General features: G+C 39.1%; 1 protein-coding gene and 1 pseudogene across 1 annotated transcript; one reads left to right on the plus strand and one right to left on the minus strand.

The window, feature by feature from the left end:
* The first annotated feature begins 6,598 nt into the window (after window positions 1-6,598).
* LOC125775901 (small nucleolar RNA U3) lies at window positions 6,599-6,776 on the plus strand (annotated as a pseudogene).
* A 2,341-nt stretch (window positions 6,777-9,117) lies between these two features.
* LOC125778962 (protein toll-like) lies at window positions 9,118-10,555 on the minus strand. Its single transcript, XM_049458912.1, has one exon. It carries the CDS (start codon window positions 10,488-10,490, stop codon window positions 9,123-9,125), a length of 1,368 nt encoding a protein of 455 aa, XP_049314869.1. The 5' UTR covers window positions 10,491-10,555; the 3' UTR covers window positions 9,118-9,122.
* Window positions 10,556-10,834: the final 279 nt, after the last annotated feature.

Raw genomic sequence — 10,834 nt, forward strand, 5'->3', positions numbered from 1 at the left:
CATAGAATCGCGAGCTGTGTGGCATGTAGCGCCATCTTGTTGAAACCACATGTCAACCAAGTTCAGTTCTTCCATTTTTGGCAACAAAAAGTTTGTTAGCATCAAACGATAGCGATCGCCATTCACCGTAACGTTGCGTCCAACAGCATCTTTGAAAAAATACGGTCCAATGATTCCACCAGCGTACAAACCACACCAAACAGTGCATTTTTCGGGATGCATGGGCAGTTCTTGAACGGCTTCTGGTTGCTCTTCACCCCAAATGCGGCAATTTTGCTTATTTACGTAGCCATTCAACCAGAAATGAGCCTCATCGCTGAACAAAATTTGTCGATAAAAACGAAACGAAACACATTTCGAACCGAACACTGATTTTGGTAATAAAATTCAATGATTTGCAAGCGTTGCTCGTTAGTAAGTCTATTCATGATGAAATGTCAAAGCATACTGAGCATCTTTCTCTTTGACACCATGTCCGAAATCCCACGTGATCTGTCAAATACTAATGCATGAAAATCCTAACCTCAAAAAAATCACCCGTTATATGTATATCAATATCACTGGCACATACATATACACAAAGCAGTTTTGCAAAAAAACTTAACATATTTCTATTTACTGTTGTTACGAACTCTCTTCTAAATACTCACACATATGTTAAGGGTGTCCATTATTTCACAAGTTGAATTTTATATCCTGAACAGGGTATAATAAGAACCGTCGAGAACCCTATACTCGTAACATATGTATATAATTCATCAGTATGTCGAGCTGAGTCGAGTTAGTCATGCACCCGAGTAGAAAAGTGCTTGGATTGTTCCTCTCCTGAAGTCCCCTTGATAAGGTCAGGAGTGATCATCGTTAATATCGGCGCAACCGTTTCATTCCAGTACTTGAAAAACTGCTGGAGAGAGTTATAGTGGAACGGCTTCAGTTGTTAGCACGCGATATGTAGTCGGATAGGTAAAATGGCTTCAGAAAGGACGCAGTATAGAAGATGCTTGGTTTGATGTCCAGTATGTCGTTAGGGAGAATGTAGAAATATTTGTCGCTGGCATATTTGTTGACTTCATGGGGCGTTTGACTAACGAAGCTGGGATATAGTAGTGCAACGCATGGATGAGCTTGGCTGTCCGGAAATTACTCTTTGGCGGAGTTATTTTTCGGACAGAAAAGCCTCTCTAATCAGCATGAATGGATTTGTGGATATTGGAGTAGTTCCTGACTGCCCGCATGGTTCCATCTGTGGTCCATATATTTGAAACAAGTCAAATACGTGGGGCTGACCATGAGCAAAAGAATGTGTTTGACTCCACACTTGGCGAATGTGAAGGAACGACTGCAGGCAATCCTATGCAAAGTACGACGCATTTGCGGAGTGATTGGGGTTTCGGAAGTCTTGCTGTTCGCACCATATACCGTGATTTGTTTGTGGCCTGTGTCACTTATGGAGCCCCTGCATAGTGGAAAACAGCTATGACAGTCCTCCTTTTAATACAGCGTCCTAGTCGAGTGACTAATGGGTGCTTTTCGGACGTTTGGTTTGTTGACAGCAACCTAGACTTCGTATTCTGTCTGAGTCTGGAGTTTTTGCTTATGGAGCATCAGCCACTGATTGCATTTTTGCAACAGAGGCACCTACCTGTTAGCTCAGGTAGTTTGTGTGGGGTACGGTCTGAAGACTGGGTACATGTAATTGCAGAATTCCCGAAGTACTCGGACATTAGGGATTTGGATGGTATGGGTATTCGCTGGACTGACCGACAAATGTTAGATGTTAGTGGTGTGAACTCCACTAGTCGGAGTACCGAACTGTTAGGGTCGTATGCGCGTGGCGGCGAATACGTTTAACTGCGAATACGGGCTAGTTTTTGTGTATTTGCGTCAGTAAGAAAAAAATCAACTTGGAAAACTTTGCACACCTTAACATACATAATCACATAACTCGAATATGTGTGCGTGAATGTATCAGATTGTATGTGTGTGGTGGAAGCAATTAAAATCAAATGCAAAGTTAATTGAAAAGGATTTATTGCATGAAGGAAGCGTTTTGGCCAAGTCACAAGCGGTGACTGCCTTCTACCACTATATATAAGTATATACATATCTATAATTCACATATATATACTTACGAGAATCAGCATTTGAACTATTTACATATGTGATACTTGAAAGACTGCAGTTGCGCAACAGTTTGGCTGCATTTTGAGACAATGTTATGCTGATAGGTTGGCGATGCAACTGCTATGTGTTCGGTCAGCTTTCTTCCGTGGTGACTTGACATTTTGACAGGCCAACAAAGAGCCATAGCCGGCTTGGAAGTCTGAGTGAGAGTTACACACATGATTTGATCGGCATATTGCTTCAGAATGTAGGCAGGGCAAAGTATTCAGGTTTCATCTTAGATAGTCTGCACTAGTTAAGAAACTGGGGAGAGGTCCTACTTGCCGCTCTCATCACATGTGTGTAAAGAACATAACTAATATTATTTTACTTATAGTATCCATCATAGTCGATTTCCGCCAAAATTGCATATTCATTTGGATCATAGAGTTGCCGAACCAAGCTCTGGCAGTTCTTTTCTTTCCAACTTGTCTGCGGTGTTAGGATGAAACGGATGAAGAAGAGCGGTCATATTATTCTAAACGGATCAGTTGAATGATGCTAGAGGTGTCTACCGTCGCCAACTAACTGTCAAAATCGTTTTCACGATTCCGGCGTGCTCGTAGCGTATCGCTTTTTAAGCCAAGGACTTCTGCCTTAAAAGTAACAGTTCCGGTCCAGAACAGTAGGAGTGCAATCAAGGAAGTAAGCATCTACATCGCTGATAAAGTGAAGATTATAGCGTTGAATTCAGTGACCGTGCGCTTGAGTTGTTTAAGGAATAGCTAACCTCCACATCATCGACTTCGGTTTACTTCTGGATAGGACTAATTTGGATACCACGTCATAGTGGAAATGCAAAATTGATGAGTTGACAAAGAAGGGAGCAATGGACAATTATCGGTACCTGTATGGCTTTAGGGACCCACTTGTCTAAAATAAATTAAAAAAGTATCAGCGAGCTTTTCATCCTCACCTCTTTTTCTTCATCTTTATTGGCATAGACATCGCTTACGCGGTTACAGCCGAGTTCCAGAAAGGTTAGGTTGACAATAATCGTAAAATGGGTCATCTCATAAATCGACGAAGCGTTTTGAGCTTTTGGTTTATTAAGACGGTTAATACTAATTAGTCCCAAGCACTTGGCTAGGTTCTCCAAAGCTGTGTCTGCGGAGATATTTCAATCTCAGTCTACCAAAATCAGTACAATAGAGGAGGTCGTGACGAGATAATTCCACCTCCCCTTCCTCCAAACATCTTCAGTGTTCGACAAAATAGTTATACACGCGTGTTCCTATTGGATAGTCAGAACACTTACAATAGCGGCGATATTGACTTTGCTAGGCATAAGTAGTTCATAGGATCTCTTACAGTTCGCTTTGGGCCGTAGTGGACATAAACGGACATTATCAAATTTGGTGTCCATACGGTAACATCTCCTAATCCAGGCAGTTAGGCGACTCCCATGCCCACTGGATGAATTGCAGCCAGGAGGTAAATTGGGCTGTATTCTTGATGGAGCCGGACGCTTTGGAAAGTAGCGGTTGCCTTTATCGAATCTCACTACAACATGCCGATTGCAGGTAAGAGCGGTTCATGTGCAAGGCGTAAGTTCAGCTATTTCATTGGATGAACGTGCATTCTTTGAAGAGCACGGACGAAACGATGATGATTTGAAGCAGGATCAACTGCACGGAGGCGGGGGACTCCAAGAAAGTCGATCGGGGAGGGCAAATGCCCTCTATACGAGAAGCTGAATGTGCCGATGACCCTCGTAGAGCAGACATGAGGGGTGCCACTCTTAAGTGGTACCTGAGACACCTTTGGGACGGAGTGGCAGCAGAGAAGCTCTCTCTAAGCAGGAGTAGGGGCAGCAACCTTTCTTCGGGACGCGCAGGAGCTAAGTACGTGTCCGTTGCTAGACGCGAAAAGGGCTTGCGAAACGGCTGCACCTCCAAATGCAACCAGACACCACCGCAAAGCGGAAGAGGGGGCAGATAACGCTCAAGAACCTTCGAGTTCTAAGAGACTAAAAGGGAACCAGCCGCAAGCGGTCGAAGAACAACGCTCCGCTCCAAATTCCTTTCCGCTGGTGGCGGGTCAGCACAAATATTACGAGACTTTAAAAGGAATACGGAAAATAAATATTCCACACTCGAAAATATTGGATTTGCTTTTATTTTACTTGAATTACATATAAGTATAGTTCATTTCCCATATACTATAATTTCAATAACCAGCTTCGATTTATTTCATAATCCTTTATATCATTCCGCAGTACGTTTATTTTTTATTAACTCTACAATTGCCCAAAATACAAACACAAATGATGATTTTAGTAGTTGCCCCTTCGTTAAGTTAATAGTTGGGCATAACAAATTGCATCCCATTTCAATTAAATTAACTGCCCAATTTCGGTTTCATGTTGTTCTCTTTAGTATTTTTTGGTCGCATGCCAAACGATTTTATCGACGAACATTTTTCACCGCCTCTAAAAGTTTCTAAACCTAACACTAATAAGGTAGTAGAGAGCAAAAAACGAACAAACACCGAGTGTACTGTAAAAGTGAAATGAGAGCGTTGAAAGAGTGAAAGTAAAAAATTAGTAATGCAATGCAATTCATTCATTCTTCGTTTAGGGTAAACAACGCTACGTGACTCGAAAACATTTGCCTCTATTATATAATATAATATACATTTTATAAGACTGCATACACCAATTTGAGCGAATTTCTGTAGCTGTGGGCGTAAATCAACGAAAATAAACTTCGAACCAGGAAGAAATGCATTAATTATTCTGATAAATGTTACACGACCGCTAAAAGCTTTATTTCTTCTACTCTTCTTCTTCTTGTTTATTTTTTATTTTTCAAGTGATGTCATTACGGAAATAATTTTTCGTTTGTTTACTGAATGAATATTTTTGTTTGGCTTGAATAATTTTTAAGGAATACATATAAGTTTTCTGTATTACTTTCCTTGAACGGAAATTGGAAAAAGAAGTTGGAATTTTTTCTACGGAAGCAGTGCAAGTAGAAGTTATTCTAGCTTTTAAAAGGTAATACTTTTCGAAATTCCCTACTATTTTAAAGAAAAACAGAAACAGAAACTTCAAATTTAATGGCGAATGTTTATTATCATTAGAAAAAACATTTTTTAGCATTTACTTTTTGAAGATTATCTCTTTCAAATGTTAGCCGCGGCTACGTCTCAGATAGTCCATCCGTTGAGCCCAACTTTCGATGACTCGTCCGATCATTTCGACTGGTATTTGGCGAATGACATGCGTGATGTTTTGCTCCAAGGCCTGACTCGAAGCCGGATTGTCTGCATAGATTTTAGACTTTACATATTCCCACAGGGAAAAGTCTAACGGTGTGATATCACACGATCTTGGTGGCCAATCGACCGACTCAAAACGTGAAATCATCTGCTCACCGAAGTGTTTTCTCAATAAATCCATTGATTGTTGCGATGTGTAGGAAGTGACGCCGTCATGTTGAAACCAAATGTCGCCGAGATCTCGAGCTTGAATTTCAAGCTCAAGCTCAAGCCCTACGATTCATTCGACGGGAGACTCCAGCTTCAAGTTACCAGACCACAGAAGCGTCTTTCAAACGGAGGTGCTACTCATTAAAGTAGTAGTATGTAGTATGTACTGGCCCGAAATGCAGTTTCCTACAGAGAGATGTACACTCACTCCGATAGCGAAGCGATTATACTAGCTTTGAGCTCGCTGCCTGTGCGCTCAAAACTAAACAAGGATTGCAAAAGCTCATTAGAATAGCATGAAGCTTTTCTATATTAGTCCTGTATAGCTGCCTGGGCACAGCGGAATCGCCAGAAACTGTCAAGCCAATGGGCCTGCTAAGAACGGTACCCATAGTCCGATTTGATTGAATTTAGTCCTGGAATTGAGTCCTTCTGCGTACTATCGTTCGATATAGGGACCTCAGATGAGTTCGGCTCGATCCGTCTAGCTTTAAGTGGTTCTCTGAACTTCTTGCTCTTATCAAGATCACTTTGCCGATCTATGAGGATCTTGTAATCCATTTTTAGGAGTTTTTTGAAGTTATACTTCTTATACAACGCCGGAAAAGGTTGCGTTAGATTCTGGTTGCGCAACCTTCCATATAAAAGTAACGCAAGGTTGCGCAACCTCGCTTCATCCATATGAATGTAACGCAACCTTGTCTGCGAAGATGTGCGAGCAGCAAGCGAAGCGGTGACAATCGGCGATCGTTTGTTCGTTTCTTTCGGCACAGCTCGGCTTTTCTACCAACAACACAACGTTGCCATGCTTATGCTGTTGTTGTTTTTGTTTTCGTAGAACAATGTTTCAATTTTTGGTTGGTGACATATTCACATGTGTGCGCATAAATATGTTTGTATGCTTGTGCATTATTGAAGTTATACTTCTTTTTCTTTTCGTTTGTTCTGCGAATTCTCAACTATTTTGTGTGACTTTTAATTGAAATACTCTGCGTTGGCCTTTCAGAATCACACAGAATCATTTCTGTGGTTTTTGAAATCGACCCACGAGGACGAGGTATATCGTTTTATCTGGGAGCGTGAGATTTAAGAAATTCATTTCTAATTTTGTCTTTTGGCATATTAGAAATGTTTCTTCGAAAATCGCTCGCTTACAAGGGATAAAACGACTTCTGAGTGGTGATTTTAATGAATAAATTTCTTTTGGTTGAAAATACTCTGCGTTGGCCGTTAAGAAGTTAAGAGTATACTTCTAATAGGCTAGTTAGTGAATAACGCCGAATCGTGGGTCGTGTCAGCTGGCACGACCTATCTTATGGGCGCGCAATGTAAGTGAACAGTGAAAAACGCTACTCCCTTCTCTCTGACGTGACGATGACGTGAGAATCTGCGACATTTGGATTTTTGCCGTCGCAAACGTCTCAGCTGATTGCTCTCTCACAACGCAGGGTTGCCAATATCGATATACTGCAGTAATTATCAACTTTTATAATTCAATTTGTTCAATATGTTTGAAATTTTCTTAAAATAACTCAAAATCAGAGTCGAATGCTATTATTTATAAATATATAAACTATTTTTAATAGTTTGTTTTCAGTTTTGATATTTTATATTGTAAAAAACTGTAATTGATAACAAAGATGTGCTCAAAACTATATATGCGTATTGGGCAATGGCAACATTGTTCAAATGAAAACAAAGCAAAGATGGCTGATTTCTGTGTTTTTACCACGTTTTTGACTGTGCGCACATTTTGCCGATAAGGAAGGAAAAGGAAGGAAGGGAGTAGTGTTTTTCACTGGCTAGCCTTTAAGGGATCACAGCAATATTATTATATTAAGATAATTTAATTTCAATAATAATAGGGGTATTCTCTTGCTCTTGCAAAACCCGGTGCACGGTGCAAGCATTGCAGATTTACAACGGCACAACAACAAACACACGCAGAAAAATATTTGCAAGGGCTGTGAAATATGTCAGACCAAAACCCATGTATATTAGCGTGCAATGTCACGCAAAAATAAAATTGCAACCCTGTTGTAGTTGCCATTTTACATAAAGACATATTACGTCGTTAAATTGCTGAGAAAGGTAAATTTTAATTATATTTTATAATTTCTATATAAATTATAAAGTTTTGTTACAGTTTTTTTTTGTTAAAAATGAATGCAGAAGGTGCGTCAATTCACAATAGCCATGCACAATAGTCATTTACAATAAATTGACTGAATCAGTCGCTCATATATCATTAGATTCTGCAATGGGTGCTCTCGTGCCCTTGTATATTTCGGTGTAGTATTTTTTCAATCTGCAATCTTGCAAGAGCAAGAGAATACCCCTAATAAGTTTTATTTTTTCCAAGAACTCATTACTATTTTAATACTGAAGTATTTTCAGGTGGCAACTCTGCATCCAAATATGAGCACATAATGACCATGTCAACAATATATATATTTTTCCCAATTATTCAACAGTTCTATATTATATCTAATATTAACTTTATTGTAGGTGGCAACCCTGCACCTAAATTTGAGTATATGTTAATTATAATAAAGTTTTTATTTTATGTTTTCAATTACATAATAATAATTCAGTGATAATTTTTTGTAGGTGTCAACTCTACGATCAAATATGTATATATAGTGATTATTTTAATCAAATGTTTTACTTTTCTCAATTATTTAATATTTATACAAGATTTTATTCTTTAAGGTGGCAACTCTAAAACCAAATATGGACTTACAATGAATTTAATAATTGTTTTAACTTTTTTGTATTCCAATAATCAACAATTTTGCAAAACTATTTTTTTTTATGTGGCAAAACAATCACGAGTTCGAAGATAAGGGTAACTAGACCACTGCCACGTCCACAAATCGCCATTAACCGAAATACTATAGACTGCCATAAACATGCACTAAATTAAGATATAAAACTATAGTCTAGTAAAGGGTATCGCAGTAGCAATAGACATCTGCAAGCAAAAAATTAAAAAAATGGGCTTGGCCACGCCCTTTAATAATTGTAATATACATATCAATAAACATATCCTGAACGCAAATACCCCAAGAATCCTTACCGACAGTGTAAAATTTTTTCAGCACCTGACAGTAGCATTCCTCAGTGCATTAAAGCATTGCACCTTTCGAGAACTTACGCTTTCTTTCTTGTTTAAGTATTTACATAAGTAAATTATTTTTGTATATATAAACAGATATCATTGTGTAATTTTTAATTAATTTTACAGGAAAATTGATTAAATAGTTACTTGAAATATAATAAAATGGAATTGAAGAGTTTGTGCGATCAACACTGCTTGGTAAGCGGGTTGGCCAAGATTATCTCCATCTTTCTCTTAGTAGCAACATTTTGAATAACTCTTTGTGTCACAGTAGAATCGAAATTTCACGTAGTAACTGCAATTAAATGTAATATATTTGTATTTTCATAAATATATGTATATGTACTTGTGAAGACTCTTACCATTCTGCAACCAATTGGTTTACCACAAACCAACTGTGACAAATTTAAACAATGTCGTCACCCAAACGATTCATCTCAACTTGTCCCATAACATACATTCTGCCGTTAATCTTTAGCATATCGGTATTCCTCTCTACACCCACTTTATGTGGCATGGCGTAGCGTAATTTGTCCCAAAATCGGACGTCTTGCCAATCCAGATATGTATTCATATCCAAATATGCCTTTAGCTCTCTGTCCAATAACTCACTTTTTGAGATTTCTCCATATTTAATAATTATTATGCGCGCACGACCCTCGTTCAACGAGCACTGATGCGCTGTGCGAAACTCCATGCGCGCCCAATCCGACTCGATGAAGTGCTGCGAGAGCACAATGATCGTCCGACGCGACTGTTCCACCGATTCGATGATTTGTTCGGGTATATAAGCGCCAGCCAGCCAATTGCGTTCGTGCGTGCATACACGAAATGGTGGTTCGCACTGTTCGAGTTGCGGCAGCAATGTATGGTTGACGAAGTCTGCATCCTGGTGTGCATATGAAATAAACGCATCGAATGTTTTATACTTATCCAACTCACATTCACTAATGCAAAATCTCAATATGTTGTGACTATATAACCAGACTTCCACTTCTAATTTATATTTATAAAAGAGTGCGATAATGCAAAGTAAAACAATAATGGTTAACCCTACACTAATCACTGTTGCATTGATATTTTGATAATATTCAACATTAACAGGAGTTGGACACAATTCTCTCACATTTGCCATTAGGAGTGTATCGTTCGGCTTATTAACACAGAGTAACTGTTCGGCATCGGGTATGCGTGTCCGATGTGTTCGTATGGTGTACAGCAGTTGCAGCGTGGAACAGTTGCAAAACCAAGGATTTTCATTTAGATAGAGAAATTGTAGTTTTGTGCTCTCATTGAGGTATGTCCGCAAAAATTCATCATTTAAGGAATTTAAGCGATTATTTCGTAGATCCAAAACCGTCAAATTGGTTGGCAGTTGACTGATATTTATGCTCGTGATTTTATTGTACGACGCGTTGAGTTGTGAAACGTTACCATAGCCGAAGGTGGTGTTTAACGGCAATACAATGAAATTGTTATTGCTAATATCGAGTACCGAACTCTTGAGCCCAACTTGCTCGGGGCGAGGGAGCTGTTCGATGTGTTGCGCACCCTTGCAATTGATGTGCAGAAATTCAAATTGTGTGTAACAATTGCATTCGCTGGGGCACATTACTGGTTCCCAAGCACACAGTTCTTTACGTTCCAACTGCGCGAGATCTTTTAATGGTTTGGTTGACGTCTGAACGCACTGCAAACCATTGAACAGCGAACGATAGTTTTCACTGTAAATCCAAGCAAATTTACAATCGCACACGATCGGATTACCAGTCATTTTAATTTGGGGAGCACAATCGACAGTCGAATTTTGTAAAGCAAAAATGTTTTCAATCAGATTGTGCTCTAGGTTTATTTCAAAAGGGCATGAAATGCTCGCTGCTACAAGCCAATCCAAAGTGAATTCGCGCAGACGATTGCCACTTAAATTGATTATTGTTGAATTAATCTCGCTACCATTATAAATTTCTGGTTGCAACTTGGTAATATAATTAAGACCGTTGGCTAAAACCAAACTCATGCGCTTGTGACTGTATCGAAAATTTGTTAGGAAACTTGGCGTTCTATTGACGGAAGTATTGGTGCTCCAAATAGTTTGCAGTTGGTTTTGGCTTACGTCTA

This window comes from Bactrocera dorsalis, chromosome 1 (assembly GCF_023373825.1).
Source record: "Bactrocera dorsalis isolate Fly_Bdor chromosome 1, ASM2337382v1, whole genome shotgun sequence".
Lineage (NCBI taxonomy): Eukaryota > Metazoa > Arthropoda > Insecta > Diptera > Tephritidae > Bactrocera > Bactrocera dorsalis.